Here is a 27233-nt window from a genome sequence, read left to right as displayed (position 1 = left end):
CTATCAAACTACCACTGGCATTTTTCACAGAACTAGAACAAAAAATTTCACAATTTGTATGGAAACACAAAAGACCCCGAATAGCCAAAGCAATCTTGAGAACGAAAAATGGAGCTGGGGGAATCAGGCTCCCTGACTTCAGACTATATTACAAAGCTTCAGTAATCAAGACAGTTTGGTACTGGCACAAAAACAGAATATAGATCAATGGAACAGGATAGAAAGCCCAGAGATAAACCCACACACATATGGGCACCTTATTTTTGATAAAGGAGGCAAGCATATACAGTGGAGAAAAGACAGCCTCTTCAATAAGTGGTGCTGGGAAAATTGGACAGATACATGTAAAAGTATGAAATTAGAACACTCCCTGACACCATGCACAAAAATAAACTCAAAATGGATTAAAGACCTAAGTGTAAGGGCAGACACTATCAAACTCTTAGAGGAAAACATAGGCAGAACACTCTATGACATACATCACAGCAAGATTCTTTTTGACCCAGCTCCCAGAGAAATGGAAATAAGAACACAAATAAACAAATGGGACCTAATGAAACTTAAAAGCTTTTGCACAGCAAAGGAAACCATAAACAAGACCAAAAGACAACCCTCAGAATGGGAGAAAATATTTGCAAATGAAGCAACTGACAAAGGATTAATCTCCAAGATTTACAAGCAGCTCATGCAGCTCAATAACAAAAAAACGAACAACCCAATCCAAAAATGGGCCGAAGACCTAAATAGACATTTCTCCAAAGAAGATATACAGATGGCCTACAGACACATGAAAGAATGCTCAACATCATTAATCATTAGAGAAATGCAAATCAAAACTACAATGAGATATCATCTCACACCGGTCAGAATGGCCATCATCAAAAAATCTAGAAACAATAAATGCTGGAGAGGGTGTGGAGGAAAGGGAACACTCTTGCACTGTTGGTGGGAATGTAAATTGATACAGCCACTATGGAGAACAGTATGGAGGTTCCTTAAAAAACTACAAATAGAACTACCATACGACCCAGCAATCCCACTACTGGGCATATACCCTGAGAAAACCATAGGTCAAAAAGAGTCATGTACCAAAATGTTCATTGCAGCTCTATTTACAATAGCCAGGACATGGAAGCAACCTAAATGTCCATCGACAGATGAATGGATAAAGAAGATGTGGCACATATATACAATGGAATATTACTCAGCCATAAAAAGAAATGAAATGGAGGTATTTGTAATGAGGTGGATGGAGTTAGAGTCTGTCATACAGAGTGAAGTAAGTCAGAAAGAGAAAAACAAATACAGTATGCTAACACATATATACGGAATCTAAGGGAAAAAAAAAAAAAAAAAAAAGGCCATGAAGAACCTAGTGGCAAGACGGGAATAAAGACACAGACCTACTAGAGAATGGACTTGAGGATATGGGGAGGGGGTGGGGTGAGATGTGACAGGGTAAGAGAGTGTCATGGACATATATACACTACCAAATGTAAAATAGATAACTAGTGGGAAGCAGCCGCATAGCACAGGGAGATCAGCTCGGTGCTTTGTGACCACCTAGAGGGATGGGATGGGGAGGGTGGGAGGGAGGGAGATGCAAGAGGGAAGAGAAATGGGAACATATTGTATATGTATAACTGATTCACTTTGTTATAAAGCAGAAGCTAACACACCATTGTAAGGCAATTATACTTCAATAAAGATGTTAAAAAAAAAAAAAAAAGAAAAACTAACAGTGAACATCATACTCAATGATTTTTTTAAAAACTGAAAGTTTTTCCTCTGAGATTAGGAGCAAGACATGAATGCCTAGTTTCACCACTTCTATTCAACATATTATTGAAGACCTAGCCAGAGCAATTAGGCAAGAAAAAGGAATAAAAGGTATCCAAATTGTAAAGAAAGAAGTAAAATTATCTCTGTTCACAGATGCTGTGATCTTATATGTAGAAAACCCCAAAGATTACACACACACACACCCCTGTTAGAACTTAAAAACAAAGCCAGGAAAGTTACCAGATACGAAGTCAACAAACAAAAATCAGTTGCATTTTTATACACTAACAATGAACAACCCAAAAAGGAAATTAAGAAAATGGTTTCATTTATAATAGCATCAAAAAGAATAAAATACTTAGGAATAAATTTAACCAAGGAGGCAAAAGGACTTCCATATGGGAAACTATAAAATGTTCCTGAAAAAAAAACTAAAGAAGACACAAATAAATGGAAAGACATCCCATGTTCATGGATTGCAAGACAATATTATTAAGATGTCAATACTACCCCAATGTAATTTACAGAGTCAATGAAATTCCTGTCAAATCTCAATGATGTTTTCTGCAAAAATAGAAAAATCCATCCTAAAATTCATATGGGATCTCAAGGGTCCCTGAAAAGCCAAAACAATTTTGAAAAAGAAAAACAATGTTGGAGGTCTCACACTTCCTGATTTCAAAACTTACTGCAAAGCCACAGTAATCAAAACGATGTGGTAGTAGCATAAAGACAGACATGTAGACCAATGGAATAGAATAGAAATCTCAAAAATAAACCCTCACATATATGGTCAAATGATTTTTGACAAGGGTGCCAACATCATTCAGTAAAGAAAAGACAGTCTTTTCAACAAATGTTGCTAGGAAAACTGGATATCCACATGCAAAATAATGAAACTGGATCTTTATCTTATACTATATTCAAAAATTAATTCAAAATGATTCAAAGATATAAACATAAGACCTAAAACTATAAAACTCTTAGAAGAAACACAGGGGAAAACTTTCACGACATTGGATTTGGCAATGATTTCTTGGATACAGCACAAAAAGCACAGGCAACAAAAGAAAAAATAGATAAATTGGACTACATCAGGATTAAAAATATTTGTGCATAAAAGGATGCTATCAACAGAATAAAAAGGCAACACAAGAAATGGGAGAAAATATTTACAAATTATATATCTAAAAAAGAATTGATATCCAGAACATATAAAAAACTCCAATAACTCAACAACAACAAACAATTAAAAAATGGGCAAAGTACTTAAAAGAGGCAAAGGACTTCTCCAAAGAAAATATACAAGTGGCCAATAAGCACATGAAAAGATGCTCAACATCACTAATCATTAGGGAAATGCATCAAAACTACAATGAGATAGATACCATTTCACACTCATTAGAATGGTTATTATCAAAAACAAGCAAACAGTAAGTAAGAATTGGCAAGGATGTGGAGAAACTGGAGCACTTGTACATTGCTGGTGGGAATGTTAAATGGTTCAGCCTCTGTGCAAAATAGTATGGCAGTTCCTAAAAACCAAGACTTACCATATCATTCAGCAATTCCACTTCTTGGTATATATCCAAAAGAACTGAATGCAGAGAATCAAGCAGATATTTGTACACCTCTGTTCACAGCAGCATTATTCACAATAGTGAAAAGGTTGAAAGCAACCCAAGTGTTCTTCAAAAGATGAATAAACAAAATTCTATATACACAAACAATGGAATATTATTCAACCTTAAAAAGGAAGGAACTTCTGACACATGCTAAAACATGAATAAACCTTGAAGACATTACGCTAGGTGAAATAAGCCAATCACAGAGGACAAATTTTATGTGATTCCACTTATATGTTTCCTAGAGTAGTAAATTCAGAAAGTCAAACAGTGGTTGCCAGGGTCTAGGGGAGAGTGGAATGAGAAGTTATTTAATGGGTATGGAATTTCAGTTTGGGATGATGAAAAGTTCTGGAGATGGATGGTGGTGATGGTTGCACAACAACAGTATGAATGTACTTAATGTCCCAAAACTGTACACTTAAAATGGTTAAAATTATCATTTTTGTGTTATGTATATTTTACCACAAGAAAAAATATTTTAAAACCATCAAAAGGACTTCCCTGGTGGCACAGTGGATAAGAATCCACCTGCCAATGCAGGGGACACGGGTTCAAGCCCTGGTCCGGGAAGGTCCCACATGCCGCGGAGCAGTTAAGCCCGTGCGCCACAGCTACTGAGCTTGTGCTCTAGAGCCTGCGAGCCACAACTACTGAGCCCACGTGCCTAGAGCCCATGCTCCGCAACAAGAGAAGCCACCACAATGAGAAGACTGTGCACTGCAAGGAAGAGTAGTCCCCGCTTACCACAACCAGAGAAACCCCACGTGCAGCAAGGAAGACCCAGCGCAGCCAAAAATAAATTAAAAATTAAATCTTTTTTAAAAAAACAATCAAAAAAGTAACGGGAAAGTAAAATAATGAAAATTCTTGAATAATCTAGAAGAAAAGAAAGGAGAAGTAAGGGAACAAAGAACAGACAGGAAAAATGGAAAACTAATAGTCTAACAGTAATTGAGGATTGGAAACAAAAATTTACAGTTGTCAAGTATGTGAAGAAAATATACTCCCAGAGAATATTCTACAGAGAAAAAGACTTTTCCTGAAATCAAAAAGAAATTCTCTGGAAATCTGCACAGACAGCTCACCACTGCCTTCAAGACATTACCCTGCCTTCACTCTGGGAGCCAATTTAACCTAAACTATAATGAAAATTATAGATAAGGAAAGGATGTTACACCAAGGAGTCTTGAGGGAGTCATAAACCAGCCCAAGAGGAATCTGAAGACTTCACAATAATCTCTAAGATGAAACTTTAATTGCACCCTGGAGAGGCTCAACAATACTCCCTTCCCCTTCATTCACCTATGCCCCCTTATTGAAATCTCCTCATGAGGTTCATACCCCATTTTTTTCAGCTACTCTACAGCAAAAGTAACCAACATATAAAACTCACTTGTTGAATTTTCTCTTCTGGGTGACCCAAGTGAAAGATCTGGGTGCCTGGGGGTGATTGAAGTTCCTTGTGTAGCTCTTGATGAAAATATCAGTATGTCAAATGAGGCCCACATCTCAATGACTAATCACAGGGCTGTGCTTCTTTTCACTGGCTATCATATTGCCCAACAGAAGTACCCTGTTGCTACAACTGTTTCTTTTGAGCACTTCAGGAAGGGAGGAAAGGGAGTTTCAGCATTTAACTTTGTATATCCTAGGATGATCAGGGTCAGGGCCCTGGGTTTTGATTCCATGTAAAGGAAAAAGAAGCATCTATGAGAAGATACAGACTCAGTATTTATTCCCAGCTTTGTCTACACTTAGCCCTATCATGAAGGGTAAGTAACTTTTCTCCCTGTCTAGGCATCACTGTATTTTTTCTAAGACATCTACAAATGGATGCTAGCTCCAGTGGAATCACATTTTAATATTAATATACTTTTGCAAACTTTTGTGTGTTTTATGTTTCTGGATATATAGTTTCACCCACTAGTAACATAATAAGTTATGTTATAAGAAATGCTGACTCCAGTGCCCAGCTACTCATCTCCCTCAGTTTAACAATCCCTGAAACTTTCTTGCTTAATGATTCAAAAAGGAATGCCTCATTATTCAGAAATCTGATTAACTATGTAATTTGGTATGAGAAGACTGTTTAGTGTTGTATTCAGTAACTCATTTTCTACAGCGTCCCCAATAAAATATAACTTATTCCCACTTACTCTCATGCTCATCACAGGTAATGTAACACACTCCCTTTAATTATTTATTTTCTGCTTCTTGAATTATTAACATTACTATGTTTTAATGTCTTCTTCCTTTATATCAGACCAAACTGTATGTTTTTAAGTGCCAGAATATATAAGGAGGTCAGTAAAATAAATCTGAGCAACCAAAGAGAGTTGCCCATAGCTTTGCTGTGTGATACATTGGAACAGAGTGACTTTTTAATCATTTAGGTTTTTAAATAATTATGCTAAAAAATTTATCTTAGCTACTTTGTAATCATATTTGTTGATAGTCCTATTATTAACAACAACAGCTATGAATTTTTTCAGGTCCTAGTATATTCCAGGAACTGTACTTGGCATATATATTCAACAGCATTTTCACAGGAGTGCTGAAAAATAGGTGTTAGCTTGCCCAAGAACATGCAGTATGTCATATGCTATTTGAACTCAAATCAATGTGACATTGTCATTTATTTTCCTTTAAGTATAGTGATGTAACAGGACGACTGAGTTAAGTATTACTGGATTTAGTCAATCAGTTATAAACCAGATCCAGTTGTGGTATCTCACCACATAGATTGCAGAGTGAATGTTCTCTTTCTTCCTCACCAATCCATGTGAGGATCCATTTTTCTCCTAAAATGACATTCCCAGTCCTTCCTAAAGAGAACCATTTTTCTTTTTGGTTATATGTGGAGCTGCTTCACTCTGCTACTGGACCATCCAAACAAGGAAAACATTTACATTGATCTCCTATGTGCCCAGGACAGATTTGAAAAACATTTGGGAGGGAAAATCAATAGGATTCGGTGACTGATTGCATATAGGACCTGACAGAATTAGAAAGTGCCTTGAACAACTCAAGTTTCTAGCTTCAGCAAATGCTAAATGGATTAGTGAATGGAGAGTAAGTAGTTCCATTCACCAAGATGTGAATACTAAAGGGGAAGGAAAAGATGGAATAAGAAGTACTGATCAACTATACTCCAATAAAAAAAACTTATTAAAAAAAAGAAGTACTGAGCAGAATGGTGATAATAGGCCTGAAATATAAAGGAGGGTAAGTAACTAGGGAGGCTTATATTTAGAATGGACACTCACACATGACAGGGATATGAGGCAAGCTGGTTTAGTAGACCATAGATTTGCTATAAATTTGAGTCAGTCACACAAGACTGCCCAGTGATGTTCAGATTAGTGATGGTGATGTTCATAAATTCAGTAGATTAGCTTTTCACTGACAGAATTGATGAGTTTGAAATTCATTCAACCATTAATTCATTGAGCAAGTGCCTACAAGCACCAGAAACTCAGTCAACTGAGAATATAAATTTAACATAATTTATGAATTATAAAAGTTTTCAGTCTAGAGGAAACATAAAAACATGATTTAGTCATTATGGCACATGCTCTAGTAGGGATATGTACAACATGCTATGGAAATATTAAGCAGGAATTTTTCTTATATATAATAGGGTTTTGCTTTGCTGACTTCAATAAATGATAGGTATCAAAGGATATCTAAAAATCTTCATCATCAAAAACTAGGACACAATACATTGATTAGTCTAATTATTAAATTTTTAATCATTTAACCTCACTTTATGGGTCAAGTATATTAAGATATATGCTCAAGAATATTAATTAGAGTACTTATTATAATACAAAACACTGATAACAATCAAAATCTATCACTAGGGAGTTGATTAAATCTATAGAAAACTACGTAGCCACTGAACTGATGATGTAGAGCTATATTTTTGACATGGAAAAAAAGCTAAAATATATTAAGTTTAAAAAGCAGATTATACAAGTACCCATCAACAGATGATTGGCTTAAGAAGATGTGATATGTGTGTATATATATACACATATATATAATGGAATATAACTCAGCCATAAAAAAGAATGAAATATTGCCATTTGCAGCAATGTGAATGGACTTAGAGAATATTATGCTTAGTGAAGTAAGTCTGACAGAGAAATACAAATGCCATATGATAACATATGTTGGAACCTAAAAAATAATACAAGTGAATGTATATACAAAACAGAAACAGACACACAGACATAGAAAACAAACTATGTTTTACCAAAGGGGAGGGGGGGAGGAGGGAGGAGGGAGGAGGGAAAAATTAGAAGTATGGAATTAACAGATACAAAACTACTATACATAAAATAGATAAGCAACAAGAATTTACTGTATAGCACAGGGAATTATACCCAATATCTTGTAATAACCTATAATGGAATATAATCCATAAAAAAAAACAAACAAACTGAATCACTATGTTGTACACCTGAAACTAACACAATATTGTAAATCAACTATACTTCAATAATAAATAAATAAATAAACAGGTTATAAAACAACATATTTTGAAAAATCTCATTTTAATTTTTATATAAGAGAGGACTGCAATTCTCCAAAGAGTTAAAATTTGTTTACTCTGGGAAGCAGGATTATTTTTTTGCCTGGTTCTATATTTTTCATGTTCTAATTATTTTTTAAGTACTTTTACTTTGAAAATAAATTTTATTTTGGTAAAGTATATATTGAACATTGTAACATTAATAAACTGAAATAACAGGACGTAAGCAATTTCTATTACAGCATTTGAAATGTTCCAAATAACAATGTTAAAATATGTCCTTGCGTTTGAAGAAGGCTTATTGAAAATTTTTTACATGTCTTGTGTATAACCAAAATGAATGAAAAGAAAGTATCATTTGTGTTCAGCAAGAAGAATTGATCTTTTGCAACATTTAGAGTAATGTTATGTCTGTTTGTCTACTTGACTTTTGCCAAATGACCTTTCTAAGCTTATTAAGATCCTAAGTTTCCTGGAGGTAGGCAGGCGGGACTGCAGTCAGAAATGTCAAAACCTATCATCTATGATATGTGGACAACATAAGAATGAATCCTTTTAAGTAACTGAACCATATATTTTGAAATGGTTTATTTTAATGAGAGATTTGTGTAAAATGATTTTATTTTTTTATTTCTTTTTTTTTATTGGAGTAAAATTGCTTTACAATGTTGTGTTAGTTTCTGCAGTACAATGAAGTGAATCAGCTATATGTATACCTATATCCCCTCCCTCTTGGACCTCCCTCCCCCCTTTCCCCACCTTGTTTAGGGTAGTAGAGACTCAATTGACACATTAGAGGCATTTACAATAAAAATGTGAAGTAAAGTCAATTCAAGAATATTCTGAGGTAACTGAATTCTGTACTCTCCAGAAAAATTTTACTATGACCTCTCCTCTTGGTTTCTTTGCTGAGACTTATTCACTAATTCACTAATATGTTCTAAGAGAAAATTATTCAGATGTGAACAGCTCAGAGTGCATGATGGACATTCACAGCTCTGGAGTATCTGAGAAGTATGTCAAGTACTTTCCACTTGGGGAGAGATGTCCAAAAAATTAGTTATTCCACTCCTAATTCTTGGCTAAAAATTAACTCAGACTAAAAGCTGTTCTATTAGAAATAATTAATGATGGGTAGGGAAAAGAAATACAAACTGATAACCACCTTGCTCCTTTTCACAGAGGGTAGTGCTTCTGAGTTTCCAAAATTTCAAAGGGAAGAGAGGAGTTTTTTTAACCTAACCCATTGATAAAGAAAATCCAAGTAATGTAAAGATTCTATTGTTATGAACCCAATTTTACTGAAATTTGGGATCACTAGGATTGTTGGTTGGTGGCTTTTAAATAAGAGGTAGGAGTTAATTGATGGGTTATTCCAAACTAATTGCCAAACAGGCAACATAGCTACCTTGCATAGGTTTCCTACAAGTTTTTCAAGAAACAAAACAACTTGTATATTAGTGTTTTCTGTCTTCTCTGCAGTTCTGGGATTCATGAACAATTCAGTGGCAAGCACGGTGACTGAGTTTGTCCTCCTAGGCTTCCCTGGTTGTCAAGAGTTACAATGTCTCCTCTTTTCACTGTTCTTTGGGGTCTATATATTTACCATGGTGGGAAATGGGACCACTGTTTGTGCTGTGAGGTGGGACCAACGGCTCCATACCCCAATGTATATTCTCCTAGGGAATTTTGCTTTCCTTGAAATCTGGTACGTTACCTCCACTGTGCCCAGTATGCTAATCAATTTCCTCTCAGAGACAAAAACCATCTCTTTTGTCGGCTGTTTCCTCCAGTTATATTTTTTTACTTCCCTTGGTACAACTGAGGCATATTTCCTCTGCATCATGGCATATAATCAGTTCCTTGCTATCTGCCACCCACTGCACTACCCAACGTTTCTGCTCTATTTTGACATCTCTTTGCTGAGTGTTTGGGTTCCTTAGTTACTCTGTCTCCACTGTGCAGCTCTCTCAATTGCCTTTCTGTGGGCCCAACACCATCGATCACTTTGTGTGTGACATGGACCCACTAATGGCACTGTCCTGTGCCCCAGCTCCTGTCACTGAGATTGTCTTCTATGTCCTGAGCTCCTTCATTATCATACTAACTCTTCTGTACATCCTTGGCTCCTATGCCCTTTTATTGATAACTGTGTTAAAAGTCCCTTCAGCAGCTGGCCGGCAGAAGGCCTTTTCCACCTGCAGATCACATCTGACAGTGGTGTGCTTATTCTTTGGCGCTCTTTTGGCCATGTATGTGAGCCCTACAGCTGATAACCCAGCTAAAATTCAGAAGATTATGACTTTATTCTATTCTGTGGTGACTCCCTTCTTAAACCCCCTGATTTACAGCTTATGAAACAAGGAGATGAAGGCTGCACTGAAGAAAGTCCTGAGAATAGAATGAACATAAACTAATCTTACATGAGAACAAGTGAACCATTGTCCAGGCATAAAAGATTAATTGAGAAAGACTTCATATACTGCTGCTAATTCTCCAATGCACACTTTAAAGAAGATATTTTTCAGTGGAGTCCATCCATGTTTTATTCTTCAACTAACCTGGCAGAGCTAAACCATAGCTGATTCAGATTACATTCTAAGTGTAATAATAATATTTTCAACATGAATAACTTCTTAGATAGTAATATGAGGGCATTATATTTGTCGTATTTCACACACTGTTTTAGTTTTGATTTTGGGGGGATGGAGGTGAAGCTAGAACAAGAGAAGTTATCCCAGGTGATCATCATTAATGTACTCAAGGCATTTCTTAAGACAGTACAATATTTTTTAAAGTGAATAAGTAATCTAATTTAAATGCCTAATGGATTCTTACCTAAAGAATTTAGTAACAGAAAAACTTTCTTATCCCCTTAGCTCTTCATGGTTGAGAATCTTCCAGATTAGGGACAAAGTTTCATGCTTATATAAGTGATGTTTTAACATCATATAAAGCAGTACTTTTCTCATTCAACAAAAATTTATTGAGCATCTACTTTATTCTAGACACTCCTGTAGGCATTAGAGATACACTAAGGCCAAAATGGTCAAAAACACTATCTGTGTGGAGTTTAATTTCTAGTGAGGGACAGACAATAAAAGAAGTAAAAAGTAAAAATACAGCATGTTGGAGAGTGATAAGCAACACGGAGAAAGGGGTTAGGAGGACAGGAAGTGTGGGAGAAAAGGGTGAAATTTTAAATAGGATGATGAGGGAAGGTCACACTGAGAAGGCAACATTTAAGCAAAAGCTTGAAGGAGATGAGGGAATAAGATATGTAGACAGCTGAGGGAAGAGCATTCCAGGCGGAGGGAGGCAAGTTCTCTATAAGATCCTAAGGCGGAATTGTGTTCCAGTAACAGCAAGTAGTTTGGTTTGGTAGGAGTAGAGAGATTAAGGGGGAAATTATCAGAGATGAAGTCAAAGAGAGTATACAGAGTGCCAAATTGTGCAGGACCTTGTGAGCCATAGTAAGAACTTTTAATTCTGTATGAGATGGGAAGCCTTTTTGAGCAGAGTTTTGAGCAGAGGAGTAACATAATCCCATTTACATTGTAAAATGGTCATCCCCCTGGTTGCTGTATTGACAGTAGACTAAAGAGAGGCATGGGCATTTAAAAACTCTTATTTCTAGTTGTCAAATAAAACTTATTTCTTTTTTAAAGGAATTTGTATCTGCAAGCTGATCGTGAGGATATATATTTGGGGAAGGGGAAAAGTCAGGGAACTTTCTTGCCCAAGAGGAATGGAAAGTCCTCCTAGATCCTCAGACAGGAAATTCTAATTATAGAATGACATTTTCATGACAATCTTGAGAGATAATGGAGTTAGGAATCCACTCTTGAGGCTCTTGAATCACACTTAATCATATTATGATTATATAGACATTTACAAAATATTTTCATGTCTATTATCTCATTTCATTCTCATATCAGCCCTACGGAGAACAAAAAGGTAAGTATGTATCTAATACTTGAAGAAATGAACTCACCAAGCTCTTAGAGCTAGTAAGTGAAAACACTCAGGCTAGGACCTAGATTTTCTGTGTCCTAGTTTTCTATCTAATACCCCACCACCTTCTCTTTAGGTTCAACTCTGTTCCCACCCAGTGCCCCCATTTTATCCCAGGTCACTCCCTTTTACATGATGTCTGAATAATCTTCTCCACCATTTCCCTGCCTATCCCGGGCCTCTTTGTTTTCCTCAATATATCACAGCCTGGAGCACGGGGAAAGGTCACAAGAAATAGGCAGGAGGAATAGTTAATAATTCTAGACAGAGTTTCCCAAGACCTATCGGCATGAAGTTGCAGAGCAAAGAACACACACTTCCTGGGGGTCATCCTTGGAGATCAGCAGCCCCTATGTCTGACCTCTGGTCAAGGCTCCTACTAGACCTCAGCAGAGAACCCGAATTCTGACCCCTGATCTATCACCAACCAGCAGTGTGATCCTGGGTCTGTTTCTTCTTCTGTGAAATGAGCACAAATATAATTTTCCCACTAAGACATAGAATTTCTGTGAAAACCAAAATGACACAAAATCAGAGCCTGGTTTAAATGAAGCAGCAGAGGTTATAAAAGGAAAACGATTTGTCCAAATTTCTACAGCTTTTTTCAGAGTCCCATCCAACCTAAACTCCCAGCTTCAACTGTTCTGAGGGCCCCAGACTACCAGCTGCTTCCACTGCTCCATGCTGTAGGTGAAAACACTGGGGAAATGATAATGTGCTGGGTTTGATATATTACTATTATTGTTATTATTATTATTTATAGTCCATATAAAGATTGTTGTGAGTTCTTGTCCTATAACAGTATGGCTGGTTTATATGCTCTGATCTTCCTTAAAAATAGAAATGACTGGGCTTCCCTGGTGGCGCAGTGGTTGAGAATCTGCCTGCCAATGCAGGGGACACGGGTTCGAGCCCTGGTCTGGGAGGATCCCACATGCCGCGGAGCAGCTGGGCCCGTGAGCCACAATTACTGAGCTTGCACATCTGGAGCCTGTGCTCCGCAACAAGAGAGGCCGCGATAGTGAGAGGCCCGCGCACCGCGATGAAGAGTGGCCCCCGCTTGCCACAACTAGAGAAAGCCCTCGCACAGAAACGAAGACCCAACACAGCCATAAATAAATAAATAAATAAATAAAAATCTTAAAAAAATAGAAATGACAAAATTTAATTATTAAAAAACCAAATTTAAAAAAAAAGTCTTCTAGATGCTGAAATCTAAGCCTACTTTTCTAGATAACAACATCACCTAAAACTCAGCTTCAAGTGTCAATTATCCCTGCAAATATCATTCTTAATCCTCTCTCCAAACCATGCTCAACTAATCCCTGATCCTACTGAAATCCTTCCCAAACTTAGAAGCTATTTCAAACATACCCATCCTTAACCCAGACTTTAATGATCTATACAGTGGTTGTCAAACTTCAGCATGCATCAGAATCACATGAAAGTTTATTTAAAAAGAGGTTTGTGGGCCCCAGACTGAGAGTTTCTGACTCAATAGGTCGGGGTAGGGCCTGAGAACTTGCATTTTAACAAGCTGTCGAGTGGCGTTAATACTGCTGGTACAGGGACTACATATTTTAGAAGTTGCTTTGTTCTTACACAGCCTCACTCCTAAACTCAGTAGTGTTCTCTCCTTGAGTTCTTGCTATGATTGAATTCATCTTCCCCTCAGGTTCTCTGCCTCATCTTGTTTGTTCTCCTTCACCTGATATCAATGAAAGAAATCATACTTCCCATCTCTGAACCATTTACAGTGCTAAACTTTCATTTTCACTAACGTTGCATCATGTCAGTCAACAGCATTACAAATCCACTTTTACAGAAAACTCAATTTTTTCAAACAAATGTGTTCAAGCTATCCTTAAAATTGAAAAAGGAGATTCTTTATCTTATGTCGAATGTACCAAAATTAAGTAACTATATATAGACGAAGAAACTTTTTAATTTAAGTCCTTACAGGTTAGACACCAAGAATGAAGTGGAGGTACTTTGGAGAAAAGATCACATACACACACACACACACATACACACACACACACACACATGCACATATATTCTTTCTCTCCTTTTTTCTCTCCTCTCCCATTAACCTGTCCCACTCTCCACCTCCCTTCCCAAACTCAGATCAGTTCTTTAGAGGAAGATTATCACCACAAGAGGAAAATTTTCCTGGCTTCTCTTGGATATTTATCCAGACCTCTGTGTGTCACTAGTTAAACCACTGGGAGAAATATAAACAAATATAGGTAGGATTAGATGCATGCACAGAAATACATGCACAGGGAACTAGGTGCCTCCCAGGGAGCACACTGGGGAATCATGGATCCTATTCAAGAGAGACCTGTAAACTCTTAATAATCACTGACATGAAAAATACATTTCATTTGGTTCAGAATACTAAAGGAAGCAAGTCTCTGGAGCCACAAATGCGGCTCTCCATCCATGAATGAGCTTTTTAGATTGGGTAATGAGTACAATCTTGTAGGTAGAGATGCTCTCACATCCTCCTCTTGGAGACAGAAACACCACCAAGTATGTAAGGAAAGTCTGCCTGCATCAGTGCATCACTCCTGTACACTCACTGCTGTAAGAGCATGCTATCCTTCTGTAAATCTGTTAACCCTTTGTTCCTTTGTTCTTTGTAGGAACAATGTGTTAGGGCCTGCAGGTCTCTTCTCCCAACATACTTCTAAGGAGTTCTTAGTGAAATACTCACAATATGGGCTCACTCTGGTATCACAGAGTTCCCACTATACAACTCACTTAAGGAAAATAGTGTTCAAATGTCTTGGATATTTTGGAGGGGCATTAATATCCTTCAGTTAGAATGTAGCCTGAGTTTTGAACCACTTTCTTTCTAATATTGGTCAGTGAAGTTTTGATTGGCAAATATCCTTCAGCAAGAGCAATTAAAGCAGGCTGTTCTTATTCTTTCAGAGTTGTTGGCAAGTGACAAGTGGCAAGTAGAAACTGAGAAAGAAGAAGACCAGCAGACTCTCTTGTCCTTTGGATTTATCTACAGATTAACCTTAAAATATAAATATTTAAAGAAAGAAGAATCCTTGGAATTACAATTTTTAAAGTGCTCTCCTCTGAGCAAGTGGCTTAAATCCTAAGCAAGTGGTTGGGGTTATAGAGGAGGATCTGGCTTCCTTATTAGTTAATACAGAAAGAATTGCCCAGGTTCCTTTTTCTGCCTCTTCTCTCCAACTGTTCATTCTGTTGTATCACTTGAGGTGAATAGAAAGATGAAAGAGGTGGATTTAACTTTATCATTTGAGGCCTTAATGCGCTACAACTTAAATTCAACATTCAACTTTTTTTTATTGCAAACCTAGTAACTATGTTTTCCAGACAAAATGATAGCATGTGGTCTGGCAAATATAGGTATAGTTACGGAAAGCATATTTGAAATTATAGCTCTCCTATAAATTTTGATACATACAGTCATAATTATAGTCCATTAACTAAATCGCTTGGACAAAAGTTAAATTTTCATGTTTATTAGTCATGTTTATTAGAGGCAGTCTTTCTCATCATTCTAAAAATACTGTTATTCAATACAAATATCCAAAGTTACCCTGGCAATAGAACATTTATCCTCTGAGTTTGCTCCAAATTTGACCAAATACTTAGAGGCAGGCCTCCTGCACTCTGAAGACTGTATAAACTGCAAAAGGATGAAATTTTGTGAGTATCTTAACAATGACATTAATAAATAACATAGCCAATTATCCTACTTTTGTAGTTAATATATAACTAAATTTAAAATATTGATGGTCAAAAAATCTACAAACAATAAATGCTGGAGAGGGTGTGGAGAAAAGGGAACCCTCTTGCACTGTTGGTGGAAATGTAAATTGATACAGCCACTATGGAGAACAGTATGGAGGTTCCTTTAAAAACTAAAAATAGAACTACCATACAACCCAGTAATCCCACTACTGGGCATATACCCTGAGAAAACCATAATTCAAAAACAGTCATGTACCAAAATGTTCATTGCAGCTGTATTTACAATAGCCAGGACATGAAAGCAACCTAAGTGTCCATCAACAGATGAATGGCTAAAGAAGATGTGGCATATATATACAATGGAATATTACTCAGCCATAAAAAGGAACGAAACTGAGTTATTTGTAGTGAGGTGGATGAACCCAGAGACTGTCATTCAGAGTGAAGTAAGTCAGAAAGCGAAAAACAAATATTGTATGCTAACACATATATATGGAATCTAAAAAAAAAAAAAAGTCATGAAGAACCTAGGGGCAAGATGGGAATAAAGATGCAGACCTACTAGAGAATGGACTTGAGGATATGGGGAGGGGGAAGGGTAAGCTGAGACAAAGTGAGAGAGTGGCATGGATATATATACACTACCAAACATAAAATAGATAGCTAGTGGGAAGCAGTCGCATAGCACAGGGAGATCAGCTCGGTGCTTTGTGACCACATAGAGGGGTGGTATAGGGAGGGTGGGAGGGAAGGAGATGCAAGAGGGAAGAGATATGGGGACATATGTATATGTATAACTGATTCACTTTGTTATAAAGCAGAAACTAACACACCATTGTAAAGCAATTATACTCCAATAAAGATGCTAAAAAAAAAAAATCACATACCCTGTTTGAAACACACAGGCTTAAGGAGACCATAGGGTTCCCCCAGAGTCAACATAGCACATTATTTCTAATAATCCCTATGAGCCAACTTATCAGAAATATTAATGAAACCCCCAGGCAAGAAGTAAGAAGGTCCCTAGGGGAAGCATGGAAAGTTATAAGATCTCATTTAAGAAAGAGATACCTGAGAATTCTCAACAGTGGCTAAAATGATGCATAAATGAAGACCAGCACATAGTTACAACATACTCTGTAGGAAAGAGGCCACTAGAATCTTATGGTGCAAGGGAAGTAAAATAAGTTATGCATGAAGCTCTCCCATAGGGCTTCCACATTAAAGCCAGTGAAGGAGAGGGACTTCCCTGGCAGTCCAGTGGTTGAGACTCCACGTTTCCACTGCAGGGTGCACGGGTTCAATCCCTGGTTGGGGAACTAAGATCCCGTATGCTGCATGGCGTAGCCAAAAAAAATTTTTTTTAATTTTTAATTTTAAAAAATAAAAATAAAGCCAGCAAAGGGGAGAATCTATGGACTCCCCAGGATGACCTAGGAAAGCCTCGTGCTATATAGGAGATATCTTCCCTGCTGGGCACTGCTGCTATTATACAGCACAGGTGGGTCTAGTCACCTATACATCTGTACATTTGATATGCTCAAGAGGTTGAGTATCAAAGAATATTGGTTTCTCTTTCAGCTCAAGAACAAAAAAAAAAATCTCACAGAGAATTTAGATCACCATGGAACTCACACTCTCCAAAATAAGTGCACTAAATGGTACCAAAGTCATCCACGGTCTTCCCCTTTTCAGGAAGTGGCTGGGCCACCAGGAACGGTATGACTTTTATAGATATTTTGAACAAAACAGTATGAAACTAGCTCCATCCACTGCAGCTAAACCCAAGAAAAAACAGAGGTGGGTTTTTTTTTTTGGTATCCTGTTTCAGCTCTCCCCTCTTTGTCCACCCTATTACTCATCTGCAACTTCAGGAAAAGTGGTATTAAAAAATTTTTTTAACAATAAAATCAAACCAGTGTGTATGAGGACTAAGATTCACATAGGGTTTAATGGTGAATATATTAAGAACTGCTTCTTACAATTATGTCGGAAATTATCTGTGAAATTCATTTACAATGCTTTCACTACAGTTGACTGATAGTTTTTCTGTGAGATTTGATTTTTAATTTTAATGTCAAAAAAGTGGTCTATAGCTCAAATACTTGAAGTTAAGTCTTGTGCGTTTTGATTTTGAGTTGAAGTCTGTGACTCTGAGACTATGAATTCAAGTCATTGTTGCTGCTATTCCGGGGGTAATTGGCTACTCTCTGCATCACTGTTTTCTTGTCTTCTTGAGAAGAGCGGGCACTAGACTGGAAAGCATGGAGTTCCCATAGTGGGGAGCCATCTTTTCAGATGTCTCAACAAAATGAGCATCAATGCAAGTTAGTTTAGTTCTTCATAATCATCCCAGTTTTAAAAATTAAAAAGAATTTATCTTCATCTTTCAGTTTCCTTCTCTTCTTGCTTTCTTGTCCACAAGACTACAAACTGCTCAGACATAACCATCTCAACAGGAAGCTTATGTTTGCTTCTTGATGAGTAGGTTCATAGTTCCTAATTTTTTATGCATTTTATGTATTACTAATTTAATGAGCCTGCAACATGTGTATCATTATAAATATGTTTATCTTATTTAATATAACCTCACGGAAGAGAAGGAATATTTTTCTATTTAATTGTGTTAAATGAGTACTATAAATATTCTATATATATCACTATCAAAATTATTTTTAAGGAAAATTTTCTCTTATCAGTCAAAAAAAGTTAAAAGTGTCTTATTAAAAGATGTCTGGAGATTTCATTATGTTAAAGCTATCATTGTGATCTTTATTCTGAGTTGTACTGGGTTGGCCAAAAAGCTCATTTGAGTTTTTCCATAAGATGTTATGGAAAAACCCAAAGGAACTTTTTGGCCAACCCAATATTTGATACTTAAAAAGACATCTTCTTTAGTGATGGTGTTCTAAAGGAAATAAGGACAAATTTCGGAATATGGGTAAATAATTATTTTTGAAACATCTTTGATTCTCTCGTTTTCTGTTATTTTGAAAATTGGGAGCTATTGTTTAAATAGACTAAAGTAAAATCTTCCAAATAGTGAATTTTAAGGGAAACTTGTGGCAGCAGTAAGAAGAGCTTTCGAAGAAAATCTCTTGGTTATTTTAATTTTCTTCTCCAATACATCTCATATGTTATATTCATCTTTAATATATATATTTTAAATGTATATGAAGCATGATAAATTACCATGTGAAATTAATCATCATGGGGTGAATAATAGTGACTTTTCATTGCTATAAACATAGGGTTAAATACTGAATTGTAAATGAGCCGTGATGCAATATAAATGTCTTAAAATAGAAAATAGCAAAATATATAAATAATTTATTATCTGAATATCCTTTTTTTATTTTCTTCTGGTATCATGGGGGAAAAATGATAGAAAATCTCCTAGTGGAAATAGTTGAAGAGAGAGAGAGAGAATCTGAAACAGTGTCGAAGCTCAAATCACTGAAATCTGTAGAAAGTGTCAGATTCAAATCTGTTTTTAAATGACAGCATATGTGTACTCTCATTTTGAAGTGAACGGCATTAATTGCCATATATGAAGATTTTACTAAAAAAAATTAGACATAAGACAAACAATTTTTGCCTCTATTTCAAGATTTCTTTATATGAAAAGAAGATGAAATTTAACTGATTTGGTCCACTGGCAAAGAAAGTTCAAGCAGCCTAGAACTGTACACTTACAAAGAATCAGGGCCAAAGGGCTTATTCAGAATAGGACAGGATTTATTCAAGACTTGTTTTAGAATATTCGATACATTTGCCTGAATGAATCAAACTCCCTGTCCCAAGAAAAATTTCAAATGCCTCAGCAGTGAAGTGATCTGTCATTATCTATCTGTCTTCTCTCCACAGTCTGAGGACCATGAATAAGTCAGGGGTATCTACTGTGATACAGTTTGTCTTGTTGGGCTTTCCTGGAAAATGCAGATCATCTTTTTCTCAATGATTCTCTTTGTCTACATCTTGATTCTAACTGGGAATATGGCCATCATTTGTGCCGTGAAGTGGGACCATCGACTCCATACCCCTATGTACATGTTCCTGGCCAACTTCTCCTTTCTAGAGATGTGGTATATGACCTGCACAGTCCCCAGTATGATGGTCAATTTTCTTTCCAAAACCAAGACCATTTCCTTCTCTGGTTGCTTCACTCAATTCTACCTCTTCTTTTCCCTAGGCACAACTGAATGCTTCTTCCTCTGCGTCATGGCTTACGATCACTACCTGGCCATCTGTCGTCCACTGCACTATACCTCCATCATGACTGGGCAGCTCTGTGCCAGTCTAGTGTTTCTTTGTTGGCTCACTGGTTTCCTGGGACATTCAATTCCTATTTTCTTCATTTCTCAACTACCTTTTTGCGGTCCCAACATCGTTGATCACTTTCTGTGTGAGATGGACCCACTGATGGCATTGTCCTGTGCCCGCTCACCCATCGTAGAGCATGTATTCCATTCTGTGAGCTCTCTTATCATCATTATCACCATTGTGTACATCCTTGGGTCCTATACCTTGGTGCTCAGAGCTGTGCTTCAGGTTCCTTCTTCAGCTGGGCAGCAAAAGGCCTTCTCTACCTGTGGATCCCACTTAATTGTAGTGTCTCTGTTCTATGGAGCCATTATGGTGATGTATGTGAGCCTCACACCTGGCAACTCAGTTGCTATGCATAAGATCATCACACTGATATACTCTGTAGTGACACCAGTCTTAAATCCCCTCCTCTACAGCCTACACAACAGGGACATGAAATTTGCCCTCCATCAGATCCTTTGTGGAATAAGAATTATCCAAACCTTATGAAAAGGTTTTTGTGAAACCCAATGACTCTCTTTCTGCAAGTGGAAAAATAATCCTCTTCTTCCAATCCAAATTGATTTGGCTTTATTCATAACCATCACGGTCCTTTTGTGAACAGTGAAATTCATCACGTATTTGATTATATTTTGATGTGCTTTTAGTTTCATGAATGTGTTTCCATAGGAAGAGATTGCCACCTGACACATGGTAAAAATAACTCTTAAAAAAATCTTTATATTTGCCTCCAGGAAGATTTTGACTTTTTCAATGTGTAATCTCTGTCCCACAACTTTAAGAGATATGAATATCAAATTGGTTATTTGCTTACATGGCTGTCTAATGCTTTGTTTAAAAGACACATAACATATAAAATGCCTGTTGTGCTGAATTTTTGGCAGAAACCCCACACATCAATGTTGGATACACTAAGACATTGTTAAGCCAGAGTCACAATTCTTAGTTTATCATCCTCATTAACAGTATACAAGGGGAGGCTAGAAGTTTGTTTGAAACAATGAGTAAGAATATCTTTGGTGAGTCTTCAGTATGCAATCCCACTAAGGAAAATTAAAATTACATCAAGAGAACCACTAAGAGGGCTTGCCCTTGTCCCCTGGAGTTTAAGAGACACCTGCCCTGGTTCATACCTGGAAAAAAATGTAAATACTGTAGAAGAGCTGGCTCAGAGAGCAAGGCAGAAAGAACTGGGCTATAACGGACTTCTCAGCAATAATAGAACAAATATAGAATACCCACATTTGTCCTAGTTAGAGCTCATGGAAGGTAACAAATTTGGACCATCTTGAAAGGGGTCCCTCCCAAAAGTACTACTTGGAGAAGTAAAGCAATTCCAAAAGTTAGTCTATATGGAATGGGTCACCAGAATCCAGAGATGAAAGAAGTCATAAGTAGCCAGCCAATGAAGCATTGCCCACATCAGGGAATTGCAGTTTAGAGTGCTCCCATGGCCCCCCAAAATTAAATAACTCCATGAAATAAAAATCAACATACAAACTTTTGTCAAACCTGTAAGGCAACAATACCAGTAAAGGAAAAGCCTTTCTACCTTTACTTCTCTTCTGCCTCAAACCTAAAGTAACCAGAGGCAGTGTAGAAATGTGAGGGGAGGAATGAAAGGGCAGAGGAAAAGAAGTAGATCAAAAGAAGTAGAAGCCTGAGTCAAACTGTCTTGAGGAATAAGTTTTAATTTGTATAAAAAATTAAAATTTGGTTTTAGATTGTGCCTGGATAAAGAAACCATGTATTAATACTAAAAGCTATCAGAAAACCTATCATACTTGTCCAAGATACTATCCACAGGTGGAGACAAACAGAACATCAGAAAATGTTTGAAGTAGACATGGTGAGAAAAAATAAAGTTCCTTTGTGTTTATACCCTTCAAAGCCCAAATCATCCCATTAAATAGTTACAAGTACAAATGTTTAAACATTGCTGTAGCATGAAAAAGGAATAAAACTCACCTGAAGGCCAAAAGGTATCTCTTTGAAAGTCCTCTTGGGCAACTGGAGAGCACTATGCTTCAGGGTGGGTAGAGGGATCTAAAAAAGGTAGGAGAAGGAATCAGAAAATATGCTTAGAAAACTACTAAAAACAAGATTGAAATATCCATCACAGTTGTGCCTTAATTCAGCCCTAATACTTTAATGATTCAGCTGAACTTATTAGCTGAAAGAGGAACAGAAAATATTTTGTATAAAACTCAATAGCAAGTATCCTACTGCTGCAATTTACTAGATGTTGAATATGTATCTATATCTGTTATTTTCTCATTAAGAACACCTACCCTTTCATTAAGATTCAACTCACACATCACTTCCACCAGAAAACCTTTCTAATATCCCCAGGCTGGACTATGTGTCCCTTCCATGATGCAACTAGAATACACCAGGTCAAATTCCATCCTTGTACTTACAGACGCTTTGAGGTGAGTCTATTATGTGTCTGTGTCTCTTCCCCTAGACTATAAGGCCTTTGAGGAAAAGGACACTATCTTATGTTTTTATCCCCAGCATCAGCATCTTAACTGACTAGTAATCAGGTAGTGAAAGGAATAGTTTTTAGAAATGGATGAGTGAGCTAGTTCTTGAATCAGTCCTCACTAGAATTAAATATGTTTTAGTCACAAATCCACTAACTGATTGTTTACAATTTTAATATTTAAGAAGCTTATCTGTTTTTAAAATACATTTTGATATGTGTTTTTATTACAAAATAATATACACTTGTCATAAATTTTTCAAACAATATATGAGAGTGTAAAGTTAAGGGTAAAAGTTCCCATCCTCCTTTCTCACAATCCCATTTCCCACAAATAACAAGTTTAGTACTGGTCAGTTTCTAACATATACAAGCATGCAAATGCATACACATATAATGGTTTTAATTTCTTTAAACTGATTATATTATACAAATATTTTATAGCTATTTTTATTCTCTTAAAATTTTTTAACCTTCTATTCAAATGAATACAAATAGATATGCCTCATAGTTTAATATTGTCTTCTTTGTGAATAAACCATAACTTATTTAATTTTTCCCCTATCACTAGATTCATATGTTTTTAAGTGTTTTGTTCACACATAGGTTCAAGTTATTAAAAAAACACAGTTCTAGTAAGGGTCTTGTTAGAGACAATAATAAATCTATCACAAATCCTTTTTTAAAATTACATAATATACTAAACATACATAAAAGTCTATGTAATATATCTGCAAGATTAAAGAATATGAAATTCAGAAATGCCTGTGCCCTTCTTTATCCAAGTAAAAAACATGGAATATTATCAACATTTTAATAAGCATCCTGTAAGCCTATCCCCAACATCAGTCTCCCTATGCAACAAAGGGGAAAGGGGAATTTTGTGTCAAAAATTCCCTTGTTTTCCTTCAGCTTTACCACTCATTTATCTCTAAATAAAAATGATAGAATGGGAAACACCAAAGACCCATTCCTCCACAGAAAAGTTGAAAACACAGGCAAAAATTGTCAGAATCAGCTTTATTAAAATTCTGGAAAATATTCAAAGATATAGAGCAATGAAATGAATGCTTCATCAAGAAAAAGGCAAATAAAACATGGTAGGAGAGCTCTGTGGCATTTTAGCTTACCTTTGCCACAACCCCCTCTCCTCAGCTCAGAAGCATTTTAAAGATAGCAGACCATATTCCTAGAAGGCGTTCCTCGTTCCAGAGAACACAGAATGGACCTCATTCTCAAAAGTTTCCTGTCTGTTTTGACCTGTCTAGGGGCTCCCTGGAAGACTACAACAGTAGGTTTGCCTTTATTTCACCTAACTTGAAATTCTCTCAGAACAGAGAAACAGCCACATGGAGGATAGTCCTCTAAAACATAATAAGGCAAATGAACCAACCACTGCCACCCAAGGCAAAGGATATCAGTTGAGACAAATATTAGCTGCACTAAAATTCTAGGAGGAAAAGCTGGGGAGTGAGTTACTTTGGAGAATAAGGCCTCTGAAGAGTTTCCATATATTCCTGAGAATCTTCCCAAACACAGAATGTCAATAAAGAGATAGAAATTATGCAAAAGGACTAAATTAAATTTTAGAGCTAAAAAGAACAATAAAAAAAGTGAAAAATTCACCAGAGGATTTTAACAATATATTTGAGCAAGCAGAAGAAAGAATCACTGAACTTGAGAATAGGTCAATTGAGATTATCCAATCTGAGGAACAGTAAGATAAAGAACTAAGTAAAACCAACAGAGTCTAAGAGACCTGTGGGACACATCAAATATATCAATATAGACATAACAGGAGTCCAGAGGAAGAAAAGAGACAAAAAAAGAAACAAAGAATATTTGAAGAAATAATGGTCAAAAAACTGCTGATGATGAGAGACATGAATCTACATATTTAAGACATTCAATGAACTCCAAATAAACTCAAAGAGATCTGCATTGAGACACATTATTATCAAACTGTCAAATACAAAGACAGCAAAAGAATCTTGGAAGCAGCAAAAGAGAAGTAACTTTTTATGAACAAGGAATACAAAGATGAACAGCCAACTTCTCATCAGAAACCAGGGAAGCCAGAAGGCAGTGGAATGACATATTTAGGGTCCTAAAAGAAAAAACTCAACCAAGAACTCTGGCAAACCTACCCTGCAAAAAATGTCAAAGGAGTCCTCCAAGCTGAAAAGGAAGGACAACAGACAGTAACTTGAAGCCATATGAAGATATGAAGATATAAATAACACTGGTAAAGGTACCACTGGTAAAGTTAACTACATAGATAAATATAAAAGCCAGTATTTTTGATTTGTAATCCTCTTTTTTTTCTATGTGATGTAAAACATAAGTGCATAAAACAATAATTTTAAAACCATGTTAATGGGAAAACAATGGAGTGAGAGCAATTTTCAGAGGGAAACTTATACCAGTAAATATCCACATTAAAAAAGAAGAAAGATCTGAAATAAATAACCTAAACTTTACACCTTAAATAACTAGAAAAAGAAGACCAAAGTAAACTGAACTCTAATAGAAGGAAGAAAATAATGAAGATTAGAGCAAAGATAAGCAAAATAGAGAAGAGAAAAGTCATAGGGAAAATCAATGAAGTCAAAAGTTGGTTCTTTGAAAAGATCAAAAAAATTGACAAACCTCAAGCAGGACTAAGAAAAAAAAAGAAACACTCAAAATACTAGAAAGAAAGAAAGGAGGGAGTGAGGGAGGACAGTGGGGACACTACTATTGACCTTAGAGAAATAAAAAGAATTATAAGAGAATACTAAGAATGATTATATGCCAACAAACTAGATAACCTAGACCAGGGGTCCCCAACCCCAGGCTGTGAACCGGTACCAGTGTGTGGCCTGTTAGGAACCTGGCCGCACAGCAGGAGGCAAGCAGTGGGTGAGTGAGTGAAGCTTCATCTGCCACTCTCCATTGCTCCGCATCACTCGCATTACCACCTGAACCATCGCTTGCGTTACCGCCTGAACCATCGCTCATATTACCACCTGAACCATACCCCCATCACTTGCATTACTGCCTGAACCAGCACTCTCATTACTGCTTGAACCATCCCCCTGCCCCCCGTCCGTGTAAAAATCGTCTTCCATGAAACCGGTCCCTGGTGCCAAAAAGGTTGGGGACCACTGACCTAGACAAAATGCACAAATTTCTAGAACACACAAACTACCAAAACTGACTCAAGAAGAAATAGAAAATCTGAATACACCTATAAAAAGTAGAGAGACTGAACCAGTAATCAAAATCTGCCTAAGAAAAGAAAACCCAGGGCCATATCACTTCAGTGATGTACTCTACCAAACATTTAAGAAGAATTAACACTAGTCTTTCTCAAATTTTTCAAAAAATAGAAGAGGAGAGAATACTTCCTAACTCATTTTATGAATTCAGCATTACCCTGATACCAAACCAGACAAAGACATCAAAAGAGGGGCTTACCTGGTGGCGCAGTGGTTGAGAATCTGCCTGCCAATGCAGGGCACATGGGTTCGAGCCCTGGTCTGGGAAGATCCCATATGCCGCGGAGCAACTAGGCCCGTGAGCCACAACTAGGCCCGTGAGCCACAACTACTGAGCCTGTGCGTCTGGAGCCTGTGCTCCACAACAAGAGAGGCCGCGATAGTGAGAGGCCTGCGCACCGTGATGAAGAGTGGCCTCCGCTTGCCGCAACTAGAGAAAGCCCTCGCACAGAAACGAAGACCCAACACAGCCAGAAGTAAAAATAAATAAATAAATAAAATTTAAAAAAAAAAAAAAAAAAAAAAAGACATCAAAAGAAAATAAAACTACAGATCAATATCTTATAAAGATATATGCAAAAATACTCAACAAAACGCTACCAACTTGAACCAGCAGTATATTAAAAGGATTAAACACCATGACCAAGTGGGATGCAAGAGTGGTTCAACATAAGAAATTCAAGTAATGCAAGAGTGGTTTAACATAAAATCAATCAATGTAATACACCACATTAATAGAAGGAAGGGGACAAAACAACATGATCATCTCTATTAATGCAGAAAAATCAATAGATAAATCTAACAGAATACACTTTCTTCTCAAGTGCTCACGGGACATTCTCCAGGATAGATGATATCTTGGGTCACAAATCAAGCCCTGATAAATTTAAGAAAATTGAAATCGTATCAAGTATCTTTTCTGACCACAATGCTATGAGACTAGATATCAATTACAGGAAAAAATCTGTAAAAAATACAAACACATGGAGGCTAAACAATACACTACTTAATAGCCAAGAGATCACTGAAGAAATCAAAGAGGAAATCAAAAAATACCTAGAAACAAATGACAATGAAAACACGATGACCCAAAACCTATGGGATGCAGCAAAAGCAGTTCTAAGAGGGAAGTTTATAGCTATACAAGCCTACCTTAAGAAACAAGAAACATCTCAAATGAACAACCTAGCCTTACACCTAAAGCAATTAGAGAAAGAAGAACAAAAATACCCCAAAGTTAGCAGAAGGAAAGAAATCATAAAGATCAGATCAGAAATAAATGAAAAAGAAATGAAGTAAACTATAGCAAAGATCAATAAAACTAAAAGCTGGTTCTTTGAGAAGGTAAACAAAATTGACAAACCATCAAGAAAAAAAGGGAGAAGACTCAAATCAATAGAATTAGAAATGAAAAAGGAGAAGTAACAACTGACACTGCAGAAATACAAAGGATCATGAGAGAT

The 27233-nt window shown here is 36.6% G+C and overlaps 1 protein-coding gene and 1 pseudogene across 2 annotated transcripts; both read left to right on the top strand.

The window, feature by feature from the left end:
- Positions 1-1718: 1718 nt before the first annotated feature.
- LOC309656232 (olfactory receptor 11H7-like) lies at positions 1719-21987 on the top strand. The gene is given in 3 exon segments (XM_082452481.1): positions 1719-5182; positions 12803-19634; positions 19637-21987. Coding segments are annotated over 2 exon segments (936 nt in total). The 5' UTR covers positions 1719-5182; positions 12803-19576; the 3' UTR covers positions 20515-21987.
- Positions 5176-13043, top strand: LOC309656238 (olfactory receptor 11H4-like; annotated as a pseudogene). The gene has a single exon. The product of its transcript is annotated as an olfactory receptor 11H4-like (transcript).
- Positions 21988-27233: the final 5246 nt, after the last annotated feature.

The sequence above is a fragment of the Balaenoptera physalus genome, assembly GCF_965194825.1.
Source record: "Balaenoptera physalus genome assembly, chromosome: 2".
NCBI lineage: Eukaryota > Metazoa > Chordata > Mammalia > Artiodactyla > Balaenopteridae > Balaenoptera > Balaenoptera physalus.
Note: the sequence above shows the minus strand (reverse complement) of the source record. Positions and strands in the feature narration are given on the sequence as shown.